Source organism: Drosophila miranda, chromosome XL, assembly GCF_003369915.1.
Source record: "Drosophila miranda strain MSH22 chromosome XL, D.miranda_PacBio2.1, whole genome shotgun sequence".
In the NCBI taxonomy this organism is placed as follows: domain Eukaryota; kingdom Metazoa; phylum Arthropoda; class Insecta; order Diptera; family Drosophilidae; genus Drosophila; species Drosophila miranda.
This window is the reverse complement of record NC_046673.1, coordinates 13,506,670-13,531,241: the sequence shown is the minus strand read 5'-3', so window position 1 is coordinate 13,531,241 and position 24,572 is coordinate 13,506,670. Positions and strand designations below refer to the sequence as shown.

The 24,572-nt window shown below is 44.1% G+C and overlaps 4 protein-coding genes across 8 annotated transcripts; 2 read left to right on the top strand and 2 right to left on the bottom strand.

Annotated features, from left to right (window-relative positions):
- The first annotated feature begins 1,142 nt into the window (after positions 1-1,142).
- On the top strand, positions 1,143-19,598 carry LOC108161858 (glutathione hydrolase 1 proenzyme). Of its 3 annotated transcripts, XR_001775516.2 has the most exons (6): positions 1,144-1,352; positions 1,436-2,418; positions 2,477-2,670; positions 2,744-3,257; positions 9,922-9,998; positions 19,511-19,561. XR_001775516.2 is itself a non-coding variant. In XM_017296252.2 (5 exons), the coding sequence occupies exons 1-4, from the start codon at positions 1,262-1,264 to the stop codon at positions 3,249-3,251; spliced, it is 1,776 nt and encodes a 591-aa protein (XP_017151741.1). In that variant the 5' UTR covers positions 1,143-1,261; the 3' UTR covers positions 3,252-3,257; positions 19,511-19,598. The 3 variants fall into 3 exon arrangements, 2 of the variants coding, with proteins under 2 accessions (XP_017151741.1, XP_017151723.1); XM_017296252.2 differs by lacking the exon at positions 9,922-9,998 and having other exon boundaries at positions 1,143-1,352; positions 19,511-19,598; XM_017296234.2 differs by lacking the exon at positions 19,511-19,561 and having other exon boundaries at positions 9,922-11,632.
- On the bottom strand, positions 4,077-7,253 carry LOC108161868. Of its 2 annotated transcripts, none has more exons than XM_017296263.2 (6): positions 7,041-7,253; positions 5,220-6,070; positions 5,009-5,135; positions 4,765-4,931; positions 4,392-4,702; positions 4,077-4,333 (listed from the first exon to the last, which is right to left on the bottom strand). In XM_017296263.2, exons 2-6 carry the CDS (start codon positions 5,874-5,876, stop codon positions 4,165-4,167), a joined length of 1,431 nt encoding a protein of 476 aa, XP_017151752.1. In that variant the 5' UTR covers positions 5,877-6,070; positions 7,041-7,253; the 3' UTR covers positions 4,077-4,164. The 2 variants fall into 2 exon arrangements, with proteins under 2 accessions (XP_017151752.1, XP_017151759.1); XM_017296270.2 differs by having other exon boundaries at positions 5,226-6,070.
- LOC108161884 lies at positions 8,687-9,487 on the bottom strand. The gene is made up of 3 exons (XM_033387756.1): positions 9,028-9,487; positions 8,903-8,972; positions 8,687-8,805 (listed from the first exon to the last, which is right to left on the bottom strand). The coding sequence occupies exons 1-2, from the start codon at positions 9,399-9,401 to the stop codon at positions 8,942-8,944; spliced, it is 405 nt and encodes a 134-aa protein (XP_033243647.1). The 5' UTR covers positions 9,402-9,487; the 3' UTR covers positions 8,687-8,805; positions 8,903-8,941.
- Positions 12,643-24,570, top strand: LOC108161845 (sushi, von Willebrand factor type A, EGF and pentraxin domain-containing protein 1). 2 transcript variants are annotated; one of them, XM_017296221.2, is made up of 15 exons: positions 12,643-12,757; positions 13,794-14,448; positions 19,511-19,773; positions 19,847-20,321; positions 20,400-20,552; positions 20,618-20,767; positions 20,857-21,033; positions 21,148-21,443; positions 21,508-21,916; positions 21,984-22,163; positions 22,228-22,354; positions 22,435-22,547; positions 22,608-22,961; positions 23,391-23,930; positions 24,000-24,133. In XM_017296221.2, exons 2-15 carry the CDS (start codon positions 14,259-14,261, stop codon positions 24,131-24,133), a joined length of 3,561 nt encoding a protein of 1,186 aa, XP_017151710.1. In that variant the 5' UTR covers positions 12,643-12,757; positions 13,794-14,258. The 2 variants fall into 2 exon arrangements, with proteins under 2 accessions (XP_017151710.1, XP_017151703.1); XM_017296214.2 differs by having other exon boundaries at positions 12,645-12,903; positions 24,000-24,570.
- Positions 24,571-24,572: the final 2 nt, after the last annotated feature.

Below are 24,572 nucleotides of genomic sequence, written 5' to 3'. Positions count from 1 at the left end.
AATCGAAATTGAATTTAAATTTGGCGCCAGTAGCTGGCTGCACACAGGATTTGGACAGCGGCGCGCAGCAGGGGGGCCACAACCCCAACTTCCATCCAGAAGCTCTTCTTAAAATGTTTCGTATGGTATGGAGTATGTTCCACCTCCTCCTCCCTAGGGTGGATAATTTGGATTCCTATCCCAGAAATATAAATTTAAAACAAAGCTTAAATGCTGCAAGGTGTATTTATTGTAAATAAATTTCGGTGGCTGAAAATAATTAAGAACAAGAGAGTAATCAATATATTTTCCATATTTTCCTGCTTATGCTGCTACGCAAGCATTGTCTATACTTACAGACAACATCAGTTCCAAAAGTTCCTAATTTGAAATTAATTTAATAACTGAATTATCCAACGTGTTAAACAAAGTGTGGGATGTTTCTGAAAATAATCAAACAAATTTTAAACTTTTGAAGGGAAGAATATGTTTCATACTCACAAATCGGTGCTATCCGTAACTATCGTATGAGTTATGTAAAAAATAACAACGAAAAATTGTATAATTTTCCTGAGTTTTGAAAAGGAAATGAAAAGATTGCACGAACAGTAGCAACTTAAACAGCCACAGAAGTCCAGCATCAGATAGACAGCGGAAAGTTAAAGCGTAAACGAAAATAATAAAAATTCTTTTGCCGAGTCCATTTTACCAAAAATTAACAGAGAAATTTTGAATTTACTTGGAATTTAGAACGATAGAACTAGGAACGATGTTGCCGGTTTAAACTGTCTGAACTGACTGAAAATAATACTGGCTTGGGCTGCCGTATTAATGCCAAAATTCATGTATAAATAGGAGCATTCGCAGCCTGCTTTGTTCACAAAAAAGTTAGTTGTTAGGCTGTTTTCAAATTATATTAAATCTTTATAAATATATATATCGATACATAAGCTAAACATCGATCGCCTATATTCGGTTCGTGAAAGAAGATCGAAATCAAAATAGGAAATGTGGCCTCATTGCCCTGATGTCCGCATTTGCTTAAATATCAATATGAATATTTTATTTTTGTTTGGTTTTTAAACAGAAAAATATCGATATTAGTTATATTTACCACCCTCTGTACGTCAGACGCCTTGCGCTTCATGGCGAAGATGTACGCACCTCCTTCTGCTAACCCACCTTGTAACCAGGCTTTTGAAATGCAAGGATATTGTTATTACTCATTACATTACGATGATACGCGATAAAATTGCAAGCAATTAAAATATAATTATTGGAAATGTATATAAGTATTTCAGTAGGCAGCTTCATATCGCTGATAGTTGGCATCCTGGTTGCAATATATCTGTACAGGCTTCTGGAGAAGGATGGTGAGTTCCATTCCATTAAGGAGCAACAATTACAGCTTGTACTGAAATGGTAGAAATTCTCGTTTATATTTTGGTCCATTTAGTTCCGCAAAAAGTGAACAGAAAGCCACAGAATCCAGAGTATCCCTTGCCGGCCTCCCATTCACCGTTGCATGAATTCGCGCGGGCTGGCATCTGCACCGACAACGATGTCTGTGGTCTTATGGCCAGGAAGGCCCTTGAAGATGGCGGTAGCGTTGTGGATGCCGCTCTCTCTGCTTTACTCTGCAATGGTCTCATCGGAATGCAGAGCATGGGTCTCGGCGGTGGCATGTTGATGAAAATTTATATACACGAAGAGCGAAAATCCTACAGCATTTCTGCCCGCGAAATATCACCTATGTCCCTGCGGGCCGAGAACTTTTCCATCTTCCGTGACGAGCAGGAGTTCAAGCAGTCCAGCTGGTCCATCGCGGTGCCCACTGAACTAGCTGGCTATGCTCTGGCCCATCAGCGATTTGGCCGGCTGCCATGGTCGGAGCTGGTGAAGCCAACGCTTGCATTGTGCCACACGGGCTATCGCCTGTATAAGCATCAATATGATGCCCTTGCCCTGAACAGAGATATGATCAAAGCTGATCGTTTGCTGCGGCAAATGTTCATCGATCCCAAAACAGAGAACTTCTGGCCCATTGGCCATTTCATTCAGCCTCCTGCCCAACTGTGCAGCACCTATGAGCGGCTGGCCATGGAGGGACCGCACAGCTTCTACAACGGATCTCTGGCCGAGGACCTGTTGGCCGACTTGAGGGACATGGGCAGTGTCATAGGCAAGGAGGACCTAAGCCGCGCCGATGCTAAAATTAGCGAGTCCCTGGTGATTCCCCTCGACGAATACGATCTGCATTTGACGCCTTTGCCAGGCAGCGGCCATGTTCTGGGCTTTATAATGAGCATTTTGCGACACTTTCGTAGGGACTTTGCACGCACCAGCGATATGGGGCCCCTGGAGGTACATCGAATGATTGAGGCCATGAAATTTGGCTTTGTCAAGCGCTGGCAGCTCGACGAAGCGGCCGATGAGCAGGTGAGTGCCTTCTAGCTGTCTCTTTCAAATGCATTCATTCCTCTCCTTTCTGTTGCAGCTACTGAAAAGCATGACCAGCACCAAGGTGTCCGCCTCCATGGCCGAAGAAATCGATGACTCAATGACGTTCAATAGCCCCCGGTCGTACGGGGCCCCCGCGGAGATACGTGTGCGAGAGGAGCACGGTACGGCCCACACATCGGTGCTGCACGAAAACGATGCCGTTTCAGTCACCAGCACCATCAATTTCTAGTAAGCCACGTGGCTATTGCCTCCTATTGCTTCTCCTTCTGAACCCCTACATAATACATGTCTATCGATTCAGCTTCGGCAGCGGACGCACAGGAAAGCGTACAGGTGTGCTCTTCAACAATGCCATGTCGGACTTCTCCATCAAGCATCTGAGGAACTACTTTGACTTACCCTTTGTCCCAGGCAAGAACAGGGTGGCACCCACTACCCGGCCCATGTCCTCGATGAGCCCTCTCATCGTCACTGAGCGCACGACGGGCAAGGTTCGGCTGGTTGTTGGTGCCGCTGGTGGCACCAAAATCATATCCTCCCTCGTTCCGCTGCTGGTGCGGATTCTTTGGCAGCAGGCGAACATCAAATATGCCATCGACGCCAGTCGCATTCACCATCAGATGCTGCCCAATGTCCTGCTCTATGAGTATGGCCTGCTGGATAGCCATGTGAAGAGCCTGGAGACCAGGGGACATGTTTGTGAACGCTATCTGAACCGCGGCTCTGTGATATGCGGCATAACCCAAAAGAATGGTACCATTCTGGTGAATTCTGACTTTCGTAAACCCGGCGGAGTTACTGGATTCTAAAACGGGGTATGTTTTGTCGCATTTCTTTTTCATTTAGAACAACATTTTCATGATCTGTTGTTATCTTTTGGAGTGTGCCTGTTGTCCGTTTCCAGAGAATTTCTCTGTTCCGCTCCAGCGAGCCATCAAATGAAATGATTCCATCTGTTTTAAATTGCGAGCACTGGCTATTGAAATTATTATTATTATATTTTGCCACAAAACCCCATTGACAATCAATCATATTCCACGACTATCTGTCACATGGCAATTACGTCGGTGTACTATAATCCGCTGCCACAGCAAAAGTATTATTATAGTAATTTCAACCGAAATGCCTGGCTGCAAAACACATTTCATGACCAGATAATTGAGCAAAATTATTTACCACACAATTGCTATAACCTGACGAAATTATCAAGTGAGTGTTCTAAATGTAACACCCAAATGTGGGCAAGACATGAGGAGTACACCACAAATGGTCTATCACGTTTGCTTTGAGATATTCTCCTTTTAGTGATATAATCTACCTCAATCTTGCACCCAACATGTGCTTGGTTTTTGTCATTCTCGGGCATTCTCTTATGTCTCGAGCATTAACCGTGCACCGCGTCAGACACACGCAATGTATGTTGTTCTCTGATTGATTTAGTCTACAATTCACTCAATAAATCCAGGGCACGTTCTACGCTCTCAACGAAAGTTGGAAGTTCGGTGTGGAAAGTTCTGTAAAGAAAGTGAAAGCGGGAAGTGGCCTCCAAAAACCGAAAAACCAAACATGCAGGCAGCCAGAGCGTATGGAAATGACTTTCTCCCATGTGCATTACCGTTGCACGTGACGATTTGTTTTTTGGTTTTTGTAAATAATTTATTTTAAATTAAAAGCAAGAATTCAAGTAATGCAAAGTAATGGACTCGAGGGACTGGCCCTCCTTTAGACAGACGTGTAAAAGTGTTTCCGGTTGCGGTGGCAACAAATAAATAGTGTTATGTATAAGAATGTTGCAACAATGCCCAGGGCATTGAGGGCCATGGAGAAGGCCAGCAGATACTTCCATTCACCGCGGAATGCCCCGCATTCCTCGCTGCTGCTGCTGTTGTTGCTGCAAAAGTAGATTCCCATAAGAATAACTATTTCGTGAGGGATTGAAGAGTACTTACTCATTCGGGGGACTGCTGCCGTCAGCTGCCGCATCATCTGCCCCATCATCTGCAGACGTCAGGCAGGTGCAGTTGTGATAGCTTAAAAGCGAACTGGTTGCCGGTCCGCAGGCACCGTCCACAGCTGATGCCAGCTCAGCGAACTCGATGGCCGCACAGACCAGGGCCAGGCAGCAAAAGACCAGCGCCAAGGCAGAAAACACATAGGATTCGGCCAGCAGGACTTTATAGCAACTATTGGGCGCCCTGTTCTCTGTGATCCTGTGATCCCGTCTCAGTAGTATCAGGCCCGCGATACTGGCCAGCAACAGCTAAACAGGCAACAGGAACATTGAGTATGGTTTTGGTCTGCAGATGATTGTGCTGCACTTACAGATAGGCCACTCAGATACGGATTGATCAGAATGGAAGCGTTCGGCGCCAGCAACAGTATCCAGATGGCCAGTCCCACGATCAGTAGTCCCACAGCCAATTGCATTATCAGTAGCTGCCGGGAAATGTTCAGATTGCGGATATGCTTTGAATATGCCGCTTGGAGACCTGCAAATGGAAGAGACAACACCCACACACGTATTTAATGCCAGAAATGAAGATGAAGATCAAAATGAAGAACGTACTGTCATGGTGCTTGTGATTCACAACTATCATGCGACTGTGTCTCAGACTATTGCGGGTCGGCGTATGTCGTCCAGCGATCTTCATGCCTTTCATATTCTGCGGCACCGTAGTACTCATGTAGACAGCCTGCACAGGGACAGAGAAACAGAGCGACAGATTAGCGGGAGAGATCCATGAATTGGATGTGGCTTGGGGGATTCGGATACTGACACTCACCTGCGACGGCTGCGGTGCATCCAAGTCACTCAGGGGTATCTGTTCATAGGTGGTTGCATACCGCAGGGATCTGTCCGGACTGCTGGCCGCCAGTGGCACTTCCACTGGCATTGGCATTGGCATTGGCACTGGCTCGATTGTCTGAGTCGGAGCCGGAGCTGGAGCCGGAAGCTCGTCTGTGGCATGTGGCTTGTGGCGTTGTGGGACGTTCTGGTACTTTGGTTCCGGCTTAATGGTCGGCTGTTGTGAATGGGCTTTGACGGACGGCATTGGCATCTGCGTTGGCTGGACGGCTGACTCATACTCGTCGTAGTTGTTGATACCAAAGAATTTCGACTTGGCATCGTTGAGAGCCGCCTTAACGGCGGCTATACTGTGGCTGGTACCGCTGCCATTCAACAGCTCCTCCTCGGACTCAAGCTCGGGTTGCGGCTGTGGCTGTGGCTGCGGCTGCGGCGGCATGCCGTTCGACAGAAGCTGGTCGCTCACACCTCTGGTGGTGGCTGCTCTCTCCGGCTGCCTGGGACTTTCTCCAGCTCTTTGGAGATGTTGCTGTAGCTGTTGCTGCTTGGTTGGTGGAGCCACATGGGTGGTGGCACTGGCACCCAGATTGTCATAGGTGCTTATTGGACGGACTTGTTGCGATTGCATTGCTCTAGAATTAAGCCTAGGCTTCCTCTTCGGATGGATGGACAGATGGATGGATGGGGGCTATACCCTTTTCTAGACGTTCATATTCGCTGGTTTATCTGCAGCGCGAGTGCTTCAAGCGATTCGGGACGATTCGACAGCCAGTGGCAGTGCAAGGTGTACTATGTACTGGGGCCATTTCTTGGCTGCATTCCCTGCAACGATCCAACGAAAGCCCATGGTTAATTGTTATTCCAAGACCTATCCCCATGAAATCGCCTCAACTGTGAACTTTTTCTGCCCCCCTTCACAAACACAGAGTGGGCCTCGAGTGTCCAAAGCCCGTTTCTAAACTTGTTGATGCCTCACACACACACACATGCACCTATCCGTGTAAGCCACAACACGTTCATGCATCTAAACCAAGAGAGACAGAGAGAGATAGCTAGAGCGAGAGCGAGCGGGAGAGAATAAAATTGCTATTCACAAATTCCAGAGAACGGGCCTACTGGCGGCGAACTGTGGTGGGGTACTGGGGGACTGTGGGACTGTTCGACTGGGATGTTTGTCAAGCTGAAAGAATTTCAAAATTATAGAGTCGGTTCTGGGCCGCTGAACATGCTTCCGTTCCTCGAACAGAGACTACCCCCACCATTACCCCAGCACCAACCCCAACTCCTGTCACATTTTATTTGTACAATCCAAAAAGTCTGTGATTGCCAAACTTTGCGTTTTGATCTATTTAAAGGTCGTCTCTTGCTTTTTAGAGTAGTTTCTCTGGTACAGTGGAAACATTTATGGGTTTCTAAATAGGTATTCCACTGTATATATATTTCCAGAGAAATGTTTTGTAATTATAACTATTATTTATTATTATTATTTGGTGACTTTATTACATCATTCATGTAAACCAAAATGAAAGTATTGTATTCGGTTGAAAGATCTTAAAAAAGGAGAAGTAAACACTTCTTTTGATAAATAAATTTGTATATATTTTTAATCACAAACAAAAAAAGTGTACACAGAAGTAGAAATAGAATATCTCTGGTGGAACGGAACCCTACAAACGTAAGAGTTCGACTCTCAGGGCACCCCATACAAACACATAAATACCACATCTCTCCATTTCTTGCACATAGATAAATGTAAAAAAAAAAAACAAACTTTAAAAGAGCAATTCCGTACCCGATTCACAACAAGCGTAAGCCGAAAAATCTCAGTGCGCGTTTCTTTTAGGCCAAAAAAGCATAAGCAGAGGCAGAGGCAGCAGCAGAAAGAGAACGAACGCAAACAAAACGAAATAACGAATCGACTGAACGATCGGTTGCAACTGTACGCACCAAAAGTCGAAAATAGACTAAAAATAATTCTCACTAGCACACCGCGTCGTCTTGATCCGATCGAGCGCTTAAACAAAAAAGAGCGAGACGAAACGGCTTGTCCATTCAAAAATCGTTTATTCAAGGTTTATTTTTGAAAAGGTGAGGGCACCTCCCGCTCTCCCTCTCTCTGTCTCTAATGGATACAGGTTTTTTTCTCTCTCTGGAGATTGGAGTAGCTAATGCTCTTTGTAAAATTAATTTCGAAAAACATTCAATTACAATCATTGCGCATAGAGCGGTCGATATATAAAGTTAGGAATTACTCGTCCAATATTTCCGCACTTTGTCTTGTCTGCAGAGAGTCGTAAGAGGCCATGCCTCACCTGACTCACCTTTTCTGCACACACCTTGGGCTCGCTTACCTGTAAACACACACACACACACACGAGCAAGCCAGCTCAGACTCCGCTCACAGACGCAGCTCTCTCTCTCTCTTTATCTCTCTCTCTCGCTGTCGCAGCAGCAAAGAAGTTGAGAGAGTATGTGCTGAGCATAGTTTACAATTTGTTTTTGTTGCTGTTGCTGCATTCGTGGACGTGGCCAAAACGAACCCGTGGAATAGAGAGAGTCTGTGGGCAGGGAAGAGAGTGACAGCTTCAGAATGAAACACTTTTCCCTGTTCGAAATTCCTGTTAATCTCCCACACTGTAAACGAGACTTAATGCTCACGATAACACTCTCCTGGCCCGGAATCCCAGCCTCCCAAAGATACGGGGGAGCGTGAGAGTGAGAGCCCCGATTAAACAAGAATGATCTTGCGCATGATCTACCGTTCGTAATGCAGTGATGCAGTTATTCGATATCGGGGAATTTCGGGTTAAATTAAACGTACATACATATGTGATGAGCTTTTCTTATTAATATTTTTATAGAAAAAAAACAAGTTCTTTCACAACAATTTCTCTTATCTTCCATGAATAGTTCCCTCTAGAAAATGAATGGTTATGTGTATGCTGGAAAGAAATATTCATATGTATTTATATCTTATTTTCAGTCTTGGAAATTAATTAATTTTGAATATAATATTACTCTATTTGGCTTATATACAAGACACATGGACACTTATTGTGGATTTATTCTTGTTGGAAAATTTCTTAACTCTTTACTCTTATTCCTTAAAGGAAAATAGCATGTACTTTGGTGTTCGATCCGATTGTAGTTTTTGTTTTTTAAATGCGTGCAAATTCACTGACGAAAGCATCTGACCGAATTCAATGACATTTAAGCCAAAAAAAAGAAGAAAACAAAACACGTTGCGTGTGTTGTGTTGCAATTGTGAAAGACAAAGCAAACAAACTGATACGAGTACTAATAGGTACATAGTCGAGCGAAAACCCCCCGAAATAGGGCCAGATGGCAGGAAGATAATGTACTACTTGACATATGGAGCTTTGCACGTACTCTGCTGGTGGGGTCTTTCCTGACTTCAAGATACATATACCCATGATGTTTATGGTAGGTTGGAATAGTTTATTGTAATTGTAATTGTAATTATGTAATAATATTGGTTCAAACTGTTTATCCTTGTCGATTGGTTTCCAACTCTGTTCGATTTGTATCTTCTGGTTCTGAAATTTCAAAATGTTGAATAAATGTATTATATATATGTATATATTGCCTACCATTCATTTGAAACTTCTCCTTCGCGTTGTATCGATTTTTGACCTTGTGTATTCAGACTTGTTTTCTTCTTGGTACATGTTTTCATGTATGTGTGTTCCCTTTGGTATTTGTCCTGAAATTTACAAATATTTTACAACTGCCAGTCTGTGCGGAAGAGGAGGTATTAACTTTGATGCATCGGTTTCTTTATTTCGATCCCTAGCATGCTGTAATCATCCTGCAGACAACGGATGTAATGCAATGAGTCATCAATGTACTCGATTACGTCCAGAATGGTTTTGCTTTCTCCATCGCGCTTAATCAGCTCCATGCAGCGCTCTTTCTTGTTTTCAAATTCATCTCGGACTCGCTTCAATCGAACCATGGTTTTGTAAATTTCCTCCGCTTTGTGTTTGTTCACGTAATACTCAATGCCCAAACTTTCAAAATGTCCGCGAAGTTTGTCAAGTTCTTCTATGATCTCGAGGACTGCTGGCTGTGATGGCTTAACCTCTGGCTCGGCACACTTCTGCAAGTCTGCACTTGCGGTTTTTTCTGTCATTTTTTGAAATAAAACAAATAGTTCCGAATACAAGTGTAGCTCTAGTTTTGTTTTTACGACTCAATGAATAAGGAACATTAATATTTTGGGTTGCTTTGATCTTTTTTTTTTATATTTTCAAAAGGCCCTACTAGATTCCATTTGGCTTGTCCTATGACTATAGGACTATACATCGTTTTCATGGGTGTTTTTTTGGGTGGTTCGATGTTGTTATATGAGAGTTGTTGAACCATGAGGCCACTTCCTCGTACTGGCATTTACATACATCTGTGTGTATGTGTATTGATGTCGTTAACCGATCTCACTAAGAAAAAAAAAAAAAACTTGATTGAGGAAAAGTGAAAGATTAGTTGACGCCACAACAGACGGAAGTTGGCCGGCCCCTCGACAAATGATCGATCTCCCGGTTGTGTGTCTCATAGCATGGACAAATATAATCGCTTTTAATAATAGCTGTTTCATCCAAATTACATTAAGCAAGAGCATTCCAATAGCTGATCAAATTCTTTTCTTTTGCTAGTGTTCCGCCGCGTTTCTACACTCTACACTACATGTAGAACATGTAGAGACGGCACATCTACATACTACATAGAACATGTAAGTGTACCTGTAAAATACACATTTTTACGTAGAACTTTATTTATGTACCATAAATATAAGCACCAGAACACACACTCCTTATTGGCTGATGATATCTATGTAAGACACTGAAAAAATCACGATACAAATATTAAAGTTGTATTCTTTTAGACCCCATTTGTGGTGATATGATCTTTGGGTTATCTAAGCCGAAAAAACCTGCAGCAAAAAAAAAGTAGCTCAAACCAAAAATCAGTTTGAAGCGGGGTCTTGCCCAAGTGGCGAAGACAACTTAACTAAAATGTTGTTTTATATATAAATGTATGTACATATATATATTTTTTAGTAGCTCTTTTTTATTTTATTTTGCTTTTGTTTTTTTTTATTTTCTTTGTATTTCTGCTTCTGTGCGCTTCTCTTCTGTTGGCCCTCGGGTTGCAAGACCATTGGATTGCTTTTTGTTCAGCAGTTAATTCAGTTATTTCATTAGTAAAAATGTTAAATAATATTTGCCAACTGAAGCATTACAAACGTTAGTTCAAATACCCATAACCTGACACACAGTTTCATGGGAAGAAGACGACAAAACTGTGCAACGGACGAATGCATTTTTTAGTTTTTTTTTGCGAAATGGCAAATCGACTTCAGATTACCCGCATATACACATGTGTACTTACATATGTATGTATTTATTGCAAAATTATAATGAATGGCCTGGCTTGAGTAGTTATTCAGAAAGACAGAAAGAACCAACGAGCGAGACGCCTAGCGATCCGATACCATTCCATTACCATCTTGGAAAAACCACCCACGGTTCTCATGGGGTCGCTGATCTGATCGGATACGATCCGATCCAATCCAATCCGACTGCTTCTGCTTCCCACATCACATGGCGAAAAACTTTCATTTGAGTCGCATAATCAAACGCTCATCTGGCTTCCCTCTTCCGGTCGGTCGGTCGGTCGGTCGGTCGGTCGGTCGGTCGGTCGGTCGGTGACAGAGCCACCTGAGCCCTCCACAGCCATCGCTGCCATCTCTGGCATCTTTGCCATCTCTGCCACCGGGGATGTGGCTGATCTTCATGGGGGTTTGGTTTTCGTAATGCAGCAGACGACCCCGACCATTGCCGAAATCTCTGGCGTTGCGAATGGCTCTCCGACCATTACGGTATCTCTTGCCTCTTTCAGTCCACTCCAATCGTTCGGTGGTCAGTGATCCGCTGGACCGCTGGTCAGTGGAATTAGGACAAGTATGGGAATATAATCAGAAAGTCTCGAGTCTCAAGTCTCAGGCCATCGGTGCTAGTACTTGTACTGCCACTATTTGCCACAGTTGGCGGCTTAGGTTTCTGCCTGCCAATTAATAGAATTAAACAGAACACAGAGCACAGCTCAGAGCGCAGAGCTCTTACTGTACTCCAGTTTTAGTACGGGTTTTTGTCGTCTTATTTTTCATCGTGGAATTGTGTAGTACTCAGGTTCGGGTCGTCTACTCTGTTGTCTCTGTTGTGACCGAACTAGCCAGCAAAATTACAACCAGACCAACAACACAAAACGAAAGAAACAAACAACAACAAAGCCAGGCCATTTTACGTCAACAGTGTGCACTGCGAGGTTTCACCAAAAAGTTATACCACAACAAAAAAAAAAAAAGATAAAAAAAACCCGCCCAACCTCTTCTGTTATTCTATTGTCGCACAGATTGATTAAACGCTATACCTCGTATTTATGGATGTGTTAAAAATGTTGATTCAATAATCCAATTAAGATGGCCATAAAAACAAAGACAACAATAAATAATGCTATGCTCAAAACACGCTCAAATTTAAGCCATGCAAAGTGAATGATGTAAAAACAGTTTGTTTTTTGTTAAAAATTAAATACAAATTAGTCTTAAGAAAAAACACATACCTACTGACAAATCTTTAAGGAAATAATAAATATGAAAGTTGAAATATATTTCTAATAGTAAAATTCACAGATTTACAGACAAAAAAGGGTATATAAAAGAAATGTTTAAAAAATGTAAAAAATCTTTTTAAAACTAAATTACAAAAACTCGACTTTTTATAAATAAAGTAATTTAGTCCTGGCCAAAAAAAAATTAAGGTCTGTCTGTCTGCGACGTTGTTAAAAAAAAAATCTTTAAGAAAATCTTCTTTAAAATTGTAAACTATTTATTGTTTCTTTATAAGATAATATTTGTTGTAATTGCTTAAATGAAAAATAAATAAATGCACACATTTTTTGCGTTCATTAACCAAAAAAATGTAAAATAAAAAACAAATATTAATTCTTATTTAAAGGCAGTGGCAAAACCAAAGGTGTAACCTTGTGGGGATCGGGGGAGCTTGGGGAACCCATGGAACCAACCTCGCAGCCATTGTGTAAAGCAGTGCTGCGATTGCGCAGTTTGTATTTCGCGTCGGCAACAATGCCACACAATGACAAACACAGGCCCAGCAGCGACCAGCGTGCTGCTGCAAACCGAGCGAGCGAGCGGCTGAAAACCGACCACCGAAGCGATCAACCAAGCAACCGACCGACCGACCGAACGACCGACCGACCAATCAACCTTATGGTGACGGTGCCGAGTCGGTTCGGACTCGGACTCGGACTCGTCGTCGGCACCGGGATCGGGATCGGATCGGATCGGCGTTGCACACGCGCAGTACTCGCACTCGCATTCGCAGTCCGCGGCCCAGGCACCAGATGGAAACCAGTTAGAAGACAACTTTCATTCCAAGCAGACGTGTCAGGCGTACGGTTCGCGTTCGGGTCGGTTTTATTTCGCTTCTCAGCGTACTCTTGGCAGGCAGCAGGCAGTGGTGTTAACTCCGTTAATAATATCCAATATCTATGTGGACACACATGCACATGCAGCAGGCGAGCCACATAAACGAGTAATAAGTTCACGTTCATAGGTAGCCAGCCATTCATTTTTCTATCTTTATTTTTTCTATGTGCTCTTTTTTGTTTTTGTGTGGAGTTAAGGTGCACTCCGCGAGTGGGGTTTCTGTTTTTGTTTGCTTTGTTTTTCTGTGAATGGTGAAGTGATTATGGGCCTGGAAACAGAGACTCCTCCCAGCCGAAATATGCAAAAAATCTGGCCATAAATCGGGAACAATTCGGAATAAACAAGTCTTTCGTATCTGTGCGATTGTGCGTGCTGTGTCTGTGTGCGTACTTTCTCATATGGTTCCAATTAGCACCTCCGGATATATCTGGCAAATTAGAGCTAAAATCTAAAGCTGAAACTGAAGCTGAAACTTTCCTAACTCTTCCATCAGGCAGCCAGGCACCCAGGCAGCCAATTTTGATAATTAGTGAGAGACACACGCTCTAATGAAAGTTGTTTATGATGGCCAACGAATCCTCCGGGCGTAATGAAAATTCCCCACCAAATCCCAAACACGTAGCTTCTGTTGGCCAGTGATCCGTATTGGCCGTAACAACCTTGAAAGCAGTCAACCCTCAGGGCACAGTCGGCTCTATTGGCTGTCTTTTTGCTTGCTTATTCTTTTGAATATTCCAACCCGTAAAAGGGAAGCCATTTAAAGTTTACTTTTACTTTTCCAATCGATTCGAAGCGAGGGCAATCAAAAAGAGCTGCCTGCGACTGTGTGTGTGTGTGTGTGTGTGTGTGTGTGTGTGGCACTGAAGGAAAGCTTGTGATTCGGTTTCGGTGCAAAGACATAGACATAGAAAGAGGCGGTGGGGAGGGGCATGGGAGGTGGAGTCAATGACCCACACCTATGATTTTGTGATTTTGTGATTTTCATGATTATCACAATGTAAATTATTATTTGTGCAGTAATATACATTATCATCATCATCATCATCTTCACCGCCGTACCGAGTACCTACCATAATAATTATGCGGTGGAAAATCCAATGTGAATGCAAAGTGAAAATCTAATGAACGCTGAAGTCGCTGCCCCTCGGGCCTCACGCTATATGTTCACATGGTATGGTGTTGTTCATGCATACACCTCATCTCATATATATGCATAGAGGAGAGAGAGACAGAGAGAGAGATAGAGATACAGATACGTATCTGTATAAATATATAAATAATCGTCGAGTGTATGCATAAATTAATCGATGCTGACGATGCTACAGCAGCCTCCAAGCTAATCAACGACCAACGGCATCCAACAGCCAACAGCCAAGCATCAACCCCAAACACACTACCCGTACTACCCGTAACTCCGGCCAAAAAACGTCAGTAAAAACCGCATCGGCCGCAGTAACATTTAAAAACCGCCAACAGCAGTCAATGTTTTGCTGCAACACAGTACAACCACCACCACCACAGCTGTTCAGATCTTCATCGTCGCCGTCGTCGTTGGGTAGCCGCCGCGAGGTGGACGCTTTCAAAAGAGCCATGACTTTTTCGTATCCAATGTCCCCCATTATGCTGCTGCTGCTTCTGCTGATGATGCTATGCACAGCCGGAAATTGCCAAAGTAAGTTCCACTCCACACTCAGAAATACACAGAAAATATTCACAAAAGTATTCACTAAGTTATTCACAGTAGTATTGACCTTAATCCATCACCACACGATCCGATTCGATCCTCCGTACTCCACCCCCCTCCATCATTCTCCTCATTCTTGCACTCGATTTACCAATTAGCAAGTGGTCAAAGAAATGGGGTCAATCCCCAACTCGAACAACGATCAGATAAGATCAGAGAATCAGAGTCTGTTTTTTCTTTCTTTTTTGTATCAGATGTTGCTTTTTTTGAGGGTAAATGAATATGCTTCCGTTTAGACAGGAATGGGTACTTTATAGCTCTGTATTATTCTATATTTTTACTGGTGTTTTTTTTGTTCCATTAAAACGTTTTGGGTGTTTTGAAGGTGTGCATACTGAAAAATAATTATTCAATTAAAATCAATAATTTTATTGATCAATTTAAAAGTAAAATAAAGCCGAAATCCTTCGATGCCAGGCAAAAAATAAATTAAATACAAAAAGAAATTATGATTGAGTATTTGATTTATTTTATTCATTTTGTTTTTGCATTCTCGGTGCCACATGCAGGTATTTAGTTCTTGCATTCTCGGGAATAAGTCTCGGAAAAGTGGGAGAAATGCGAAGAATGGGAGCAGCAAGGGAAATGAGAAAAACCTTCATTGGTAACCAAAAAAGTCAATAACCGTTGTATTACAACATTTTATAAATATTATTTTTAAATACATTTTTAATGGAATATTTCACTAGTTTATTTCGAATTCATTTGAAGAGCATTAAAGACCAAGTTTTTTTTAATGTTAAATGTGTTCCCATAGAATTTATGATTTATTTATGATATTGAGAATATGGTACAGATTACAGGCTTTATAGAACATCTACTTTACAGGGGAACTATCAAAAATGAATATACTTTTCTCTGCTCTATGTGATTTATCCCGAAACCCTTGAACATAATAGTTGAGATAAAAGATGCCGAACCTCCATATATGTACACATAAATGAAAGTTGTAAATAAAACAAAAGGGTTTATATTCAAGAAGTTTTGGTTATTATTCCATAAATACCAATCGTAAAAACACTAACAGATGTAAGGGCTCTGCCCCTGATGCCTCACTCGTTTCTCTCTGCAGTAAATTTTTGAAAACAAGTTTCTGAATTCTGAAACCATAAACATTCAAAGACTGGAGACGAATGCCTCCAGCCGGCGAGGGGGCGGGGAGACGCGACGAGACAGAGAACAAGCTGTTGTGGCGGCTCTCCAGTGGAGCAGTGAAAGTTTTCCCCGTTCGGTCAGCGATTTGTGAGTAAGACTTCTGTTCGAACCATCCACATCCACTGGGGGCAGGCACCGCAAATGGTTGGGGCCAGGCCACATTGGCCACTTTGGTCGCTTTGGCCACTGCTTTGCTGGCTTTTGCTCTGGGGCTTGTGACATTCTTACTTCACAAGTTTCACAAGTTCATGCCTGGTGCTGTTGCTGTTTGGTGTGTGGTGTGTGGCCGATACGTGATTGAGTTTGAACATTTCACTGGATGTTACGGCCCCCGAGCATTGCGCCCTCCTACGTGCAGCACATCCAAATCCCCGCTCCGTTCGGGTATTTGCTATTGGCGGCCCGATGTTGTCATAACGGCACTCGGTCTGCCGGGCCACCTTTCTATCGCACAAATTCGATCGCTGCTTACCTGTACCTGTACCTAGCTATCGCCTGACTGTCTGACTGTCTGGTCTGCCCTATTTACCCATATACCTACACAGATCCCCAATCCCATCCATAATTTTGCATTCTGCGATCAATTCGCCGCATACAAATTTGTGCTTTATGGGATTCCGTGGTGTGACACGCCTCCCCCTCCCCCTCGAGGGTGGTGGATAGATGAGTGTGTATCATAAACACCAGTAAAACCGGATGAATGCGATTCGAGGCTCATAACAATAACAGCTTTTTGGCTGTCTTGGCATAAATAACATCATCGTCGCAGCTAGCGCAGTTTTTCTTATACCCTTGTAAGGGGTATTCCAGTATTTATCCTAGCCGATTTTTTGGTAGCTTTTATTGGCCTCTACGATTGTTTCAAGTGCATACAATTTTTGTTATCAGTTCTAGGTAGATTTTTGTGAAACTCTTATATAATAGGTTCATATGTAGGTTCTATATTTCCTGAAGTGATTTTATATGAGAAAAGTTTTTCATTTTCTGAATGCAAGGCTTACCAAAATGAGATCATTAAATATATCGCAAAGTAGTAAAAAAATGTTCCATAATTTTAATGATATTTTAACATATTCGTTCTATATATTTCATTAAAATGAAGGAAAAACTGATGAGTTGCAAAAAAAAACAAGTCGTCTGTGGGTTGTTCTTTAAGATAATCTCACCAAATTTCACAGGTAGTTCTCTAAAATGTTTATAGATAATGCTGCTAAATTTAACTCAAAATGCAATATTATATTACACAGTAAAGATCGTTTTCCTGGGGTTCTTTCAAAAGAGAACTCTACCAATTTTAAAAAAATACAAAAGTAAACCCAAATCGGGGTATTATATACATGTGCACATATGTATGTATGTATATATGTATTCTGGATTTGCAAGAGTATTCCAAAATGTTTTCCTCAGCCCATGCCAGGGCTTTCCTTGCTGTTGTTTTATTTGTTTGTCAGAGAGCGAGAGAGAGGGCGCGAGAAACCTGACGTCAAGCGTCAACAGCTGCAACAGGCAGCAAAACATCGCCCAACCCAAGCCCCTGCCTGTTTCAGACTCAAGGAACATATGCAAAATTGCCGCGCAGAGAGCGTTGGCTTCCACCAGCTTGTGCGGATCGGATCATAGGCCAAAAGAAAAGGAAAAAGCCAACAAAAGCCAGAAAAGCCACAAAAGCAGTAAAGACACAGACAAAATAAAACGAGGCCACCGGCCACCAACGACAGCACACAGCCCTGGGGTCTGCTCTACCTTTTAATAGTCATACGGTACTCGTACACACACACACACACATATGTAAAGATCTCTTCACTCTCTTTGGTGACTCTCCTTGGAGTCCACATTTTGCTCTCCTTAAAAACTGTCTTGTCTGTCTGTCGCCTGCTCTCCTTAGAGACTGCCTGTCTGTCTCTTGTTCTCCTTTGCCCGTCTGCCCGTCTGTCCCTTGTTCACCTTTGCCCGTCCTCCCATCTGTCTGTCTCTTGCTCTCATTGAAGATCTTGTCTTGCATGGAATACCGGTGGCTTGGCTCTCTTTGAATAGCGGTTGTTCCTCTCCCTCTCTCTCTCTCCTTGTAGACAGATGGCATTACTACTTCCTGCCCTTTGGCTGGCAGGCAAGCGTGCTTAAACGTGTTTTCACATGGGGAGTGTAACCGTTTCCCTTGTGCTTATTTTGCTTATTTATTCTTTTCGTATGTCCGCCACCTAATTGGCTCTTTATTCGTGTTGAGCAGCTAACTATGTAGACTTTTTCCTCTCCACTATACCCGTACTTATGCTTACAAATATTTATGGATGGATACAATGTACAATTGTGAGAAAGTTGTATTCTTGAAATTGTGCAAAATCTGCATAGTCGACGCGGCCTATGCATATTTATGATGGGAACAAAAGGCTTTAAACATATTCTAAACTCAAATTGTTCGTTTAGAGACTGGGAACTTCATTTGGCGATGGGAAATGCGAGGGTCAAAAGGTGAAAGATAACGAAAAAAAAACCCAACAAAAAACATAACGCCCACGCCAGAGCCAGGTTTAGGCGTCAGGCGACTATATAAGGCATTGCTGGTCAGCTCAGCCCCCACCCAAGCTCTGATCTGACATTTCAACTGGTTTCTCAAATTGGCCAACGTGTTCTAAATCATTTTTTTTATTGTATTTTATTACTAGGTACGAGTACGAGCGAGACAGAGAAACCTGAGAGTCCCACTTGTTACTTACTTTAATCGCAGATCTTGGGTATTCTCGTACTCGTTTATGCATTTATTTTTTGCACAATGACTTGGGTCATATGACACTCGGCTCTGGCCTTCTCTCTGGGGTGCACAAAAATTCGACTCGTCTTACATTTGCATAATTGTCCCCAACTAAAGTATTAAATAAATGTCTCTTCATTGTGCAATATGTTTGTAATTATTAGTAAGCTCTATTTTGATGGCATGTTTAATTATCCTGAATCATAGTTTCCCCAGGTGCTGTTTTTTAATCCCCTTTTTTGTGCCTTTTCAATGTCGTATCCGTAAGCCACTTCCTTGCACTGGGTTCTGGTTCTTCTGCTTCTTTCCGTACAGGTTTTGCTGCAAGGTCACGGAGAAGTTTCACTTTTTTTTCGCTTTTGGGGAAGTGCGGGTTCTCGCCAGACCACACTTTGCAAATATCATTCCAGCCTATGATTCATACTTCTATTTCTAAACATTTATTCATACGAAGTCAAACATGGTTCAATAATTCATTTTACTCTACTTACCGCTTGAATTTGCTTGTAGTACAGCTGCGGTCAATAAAATAGTTCAATTTCTTGGTAGTAGAGCCTGAGCCGCATAAGCCTCGATTTGTACAATTCTAACGTTTTAGTACCTTCCTTCGATGCTCTTCTCATAAAAGCCGGCCATAATTTTGTTCGCTGAAGCATTTTCTGGGGACTCCTTCCACAAATATTTTAAACAACATTTTTTCAATATTTCGTGTATTTATTTTAGAATACAATCAATTTCCATAGAAAATACTTAATTGAAAAATTAATTTTTGGTAGAGAAATCCCTCTGCACAAAAATATTATATATTATATTATTATAAATATTATAATATTATAGATTATATTTTATTTTCATCATATCTTGGAGTATTCTTTTGCGATTCTTAATTCTGATAATATTAATTATTATTTTATAGAAAAGCCGCTATTATATTGGCCGCCACTGTGCATACCTCTGGCCATATACGTATAGACTAGTGTATATCGTAATTAGATTTTGCATGTGCCTGGGCGTGGAACCGCTCGAATGGTTCCGATGGTGGCAACGATCTCAAGATTTTTTGTGTGTTTCTGTCTCTGCTTCCAGTTTGTGGTCCCCCGGCGGTGCCGCTGAATGCCAAAGTGCGAACCGTTGCCGGCGAGACCGGAATATCGGAGGCGCACTACGAATGCGATGCGGGGTACGAGCTGTTCGGATCTCCATCGATAAAGTGCGATGCACGGAGCGGCTGGGACCGAGAGCTGCCCTTCTGCGGTGTTAATGTGGCTTACCGCAAGCCGGTCAATCAGAGCTCCTATACGCGCAGCGGTCCAGCGAGCTATGCCAACGATGGCAAGCCGGGGAACAAGGTGAGAGGATTGGATCCTTGCTTTTGCTTTCATCCCGACTGTGTCAATGGTTGCTCAATGTTGTCCCTTTCAGAATCCCGATGGCCAGGAGTGCTCGGAGACACAGAAGGAGCCGTCGCCCTGGTGGCGCGTAGATCTCCTCACACCGCAGGCGGTGCACGTGGTGCGGATAACGACGCGCGGCTGCTGTGGCCACCAGCCGTTGCAGGATCTCGAGATTCGAGTGGGCAACAGCAGTGCGGATCTGCAGCGGAATCCGCTCTGCGCCTGGTATCCGGGCACCCTCGACGAGGGCGTGGTCAAGACATTCACCTGCGCCCGTCCGCTGGTGGGCCAGTACGTGGCCATCCAGCTGGTGGGCGTCGAGGGCAGCCTCAGTCTCTGCGAGGTGGAGACGTTCACCAACGACGAGTTCTCCATGGACCGCTGCCTCAGTCCCAAGCTCGGGGTGGACACCGTGGTGACGACATTCTCGAAAACCTGCTACGACTTTCATATCACCAAAGGAGAAAGCTTCGATAAGGCACAAACCATTTGCCAGCAGACAGGTGAGTGGCGGTGCTCTGACTGTGGGCAGCAGCAGCAACAATAAACGGGCGACTAATTGCCTTCCTCTATCCGAACAGGCGGCGATTTGGTTCACGACTTTCGGGGCGCCACCAGCGCATACATTCTGTCCGAGCTGGAACGCCGCAAGACCGAACTGAAGCCGCAGCTTGTCTGGATCGGGGCTCAAAAAGAGCCGGGCATCACCTCCCGCACCTGGAAGTGGGTGAATGGTATGTCCTGTCCTCCAGCATGCATATTGTGTCTGCATCTTGTCAAATGCTAAATGCTCTTTCAGGCGAAGTTGTAATGAAACCCACTTGGGGCAAGGATCAGCCCAACAACTACAATGGCGAGCAGAACTGTGTGGTACTCGATGGCGGACGCAATTGGCTGTGGAACGATGTGGGCTGCAATCTGGACTATCTGCATTTCATCTGCCAGCACAGTAGGTCTTACAGAAGAGAGAGAGTGCCAGTGCCAGTGCCAGTGTCACGGATGTTCAACCTTCCTTGGTGTTTCTTTCTTATTTTGCAGCACCATTGTCTTGCGGCTCGCCGGATGCCCAGCAGAACACCACTGTCATGGGCAAGAAGTTCACTTTGGGCGAGAAAATTCAATACGATTGCCCCAAGGGTCATTCGCTGCTCGGTCAGGCGGAACGAGACTGCCGCCTCGATGGCACTTGGAGTGGCTCGGCGCCAACCTGCAAATGTAAGCGATACGACGAGTCGATGAGTCGGTGTGGATGTTGGAAGATAGAGACCCAGAGCTGGGTTTTTGCCTTTCTTACGGGCCTATTGATACAACTTTACTCCTCCTCCACAGATGTTGATTGTGGCAGCCTGCCGGAGCTTAAGTTCGGCTCCATACACCTCTCAGAAGAGCGCACCAGCTTCGGTGTGGTGGCCACATACAGCTGCCACGAGAACTACACGCTGATTGGCAACGAGAATCGCACCTGTGAGGTGGATGGCTGGAGCGGCAAGCAGCCAGAGTGCTTGGTGGACTGGTGTCCGGATCCACAGCGCATTACAGGGGGAAATGTACGCTTCAGCGATAAGAGGGCCGGCTCCACGGCCACCTATACGTGCGAGCCGGGCTATGTGCTCGTTGGCGAAGCAGTAAGTCTCGGCAAAAGGACAAAGCCAGATGGATCAGCTTTTAATTTCATTTAATACTTTTCAGATTATTTCCTGCGGCCTGGGCGGCGAGTGGTCCAGCAAGACGCCCTCCTGCCGATTCGTTGACTGTGGTGCTCCGGCGCGACCCGATCGCGGGATATCCATACTCCTCAACGGCACCACCACTGTCGATTCGGTGGTAAAGTACGAATGCGACGAGGACCACTGGCTGGATGGGCCGACAGAGCTCTATTGCACCAGGGATGGCAAGTGGTCGGGCGAGGCGCCCGTCTGTGAGTTGGTCACCTGCGAGACGCCCCAAGTGCCAGCTGGTTCCTTTGTCATTGGCTACGACTACAATGTGCACTCGAAGATCCAATACAACTGCGATCCCGGGCACATAATGCACGGCAATCCAGTGCTGGAGTGTCTGGACAGCGGAGAGTGGAGTTCCGATGCCCCCGACTGTGAATGTGAGTCCCCAGAAGCCACAAACCATACACCTTTCCGATTGTAATCGGAAATTTTGCTTCTTTGCAGACATTGATTGTGGCCAGATATTGCCTATTCCATATGGAAGCCACAAGTATGTGACCAACACCACGTACGTGGGCTCCGAGGTGGTCTTCAGCTGCTCCCAGTCGCATAAGCTTAGCGGAGTGGTGAAGCGTCAGTGTCTGGAATCGGCCGTCTGGAGTGACGTCTCCCCCAAATGCGAGGGTAAGTGACAACAACTAAATATCTCTGGATCAATCTGTAATTGAAATATATGTATATTCCTTAGAGATACGCTGCACTGAGCCGAGATTGGCCACTCATAGCCTGCTGTCCGTCACAGGAAACGATCGCATGTACGGACGGACACTCATACGCACCGCAGACTCCACACAGAACACGGCCCAGACCTACAAGTATATGGCGGGGGAGGGGGAATACTTTTTATTTCCTCGAAAATTGAAATGCAACTCAATCAAATTTCGTTATTTTACAGAATTGGTGCCCTGGCGAAATATCGCTGCGAGCGGGGCTATAAAATGGTGGGCGAGGCCTTGGCCACCTGCACGGACAGCGGCCAATGGAGTGGCATCATTCCGGACTGTGTCTGTGAGTAGAAAAATGTATTCTTGGCATCTACATATATTATTGAACGCTTGCCACTTTCAGATGTTGAATGCGGTGCACCCGAGAATATAACCAATGGAAAGGTTACCCTGGCCACAAACGCCACCTACTATGGGGCCGCCGTGCTCTACGAATGCAATGTGAACTTCAAGCTGAACGGTGTCTCCCGGCGACTGTGCACAGAGCATGGCAACTGGAGCCACGAGGCACCCGAATGTGTGGAGGTTGTCTGCGACATGCCGAATATCAATGAGAATCTAATTGTTGAGGCTGGCACTCGAGCCGTGGGCTCTGTGGCCACCTTCAAGTGCCTCAAGGGACGCACCATGATTGGCAATGATACGCGCATCTGCCAAAAGAATGGCAAATGGGCGGGCAAGAGTCCCACCTGTAGGCGTAAGTATTTTTATTGGTCACTTCCATAATAGATGGCAATCAAAGATTACAGGGGTAAAATTTTTAAGATGCGGGGAAAAAACAACTAGAATCATAGCGATTGATCGTGTCTACCAGATTGTTGAATCTGGATCAGATCGGATCATTTTTATAGCCAGAATGAAGAAAACTATTTCTCTCGTCCTCGTACAGTGACGCCCTCTAACGCCGTGAGCGGATGGTGCTACGTAGGTGGGAAGAATGCCCTAAAAAAAGAGAAAGGGAGAGAGAAAGACATGTCAAATAATGTGCTTAATGGAAATAGCTATATTTGTATATATCTTAAGCATAAATATATACTGACAGCATACAGCATGTGAATTCCAATTTCCAACCAATTTATCCAGCTTTTGTAGTCTACATTTGATATTTGCCTTTACTTTTTTACAGCCGTCGACTGTGGACGACCACTAGCCATCGAGAACGGGCGTGTGATTGTGGTAAATGACTCCACGCTGTATGGCGGCTCGGCCGAGTATCACTGCATTCCCAATTACAATCGCATTGGACAGTATCTGCGCAAATGTACCGAGGATGGGGCCTGGAGCGGCAAGCAGCCGCACTGTGAACTGGCCGCCGTGGAGGGTCCAGAGACCTCGGAGCTGGGCACTGGCGTGGGCATTGGAGCCACAATCATAGTGGCTTTGCTGGTGGTCTTTGGTTTGATTTTCCTGTACCGAAACAAGGCGCGACCCGTGAAGAATACGGAGAATGTGCAGGCGGCCGAGACGAAAGACGAGCGCAATGCTGCCGTCATGTCGTACTCGACGCTGGAGGCCAACAATCGCATGCACATGGACAACAATCCATCGGCGGCCACCTTCAACACATTCCAAGGCGGTGTGGGGCGCAATAATACAGGCGGTGGTGGTGGTGTTGGTGGGGCGGCCGGAGCCGCAAATGGCGAAAGACTGACCAACAATCGCTCAGGTAAGTGAATGGAGTGAATCCATACATGTATAAATGATCTGATAATCTGATGATCCAATCTTTCCACAGAGAACATTTACGATCAAATACCAAATGAGCAGTTCTATGATGCTCCCTACGAGATGCGAAGCAATGACGAGGTATACGAACCAGAGCCAGTGGCCAGCAATGTGATCACCATCAATGGCATCTCTGTGAGATAAGGCGGGATGGGATAGGATGGGATACATCGAAGATCGATCGACAAGAGGACTAACCTTTAGTTTTGTGTTAATACCTGTATATAGTAAATGTTTAAGAAGAGGTCTTGATCGCTTTTGTATGTACTGTATACTACCCGTACCATACCATACCATATCATACTATACCATACCATACCATACCATAGTTATATATACTATATACGATATATATATTATCTATAAAAAACAACTGTTGAATATGAACTTTTGTAGAGCGACGCTCTGCACACACCCTATACTCGTATATATTTGGATTGTATTTTTTTGTGCGTGTGTGTTGCTTAAATTATTTTAACTATTTTAGTATGTTACAACAGAGTGTACAATGTTTTGTTATATGTGTGTAAAAAGCGTTTAATATTAATGGAAAACAATAATTAAAGCAAATGTGTGGTTAACT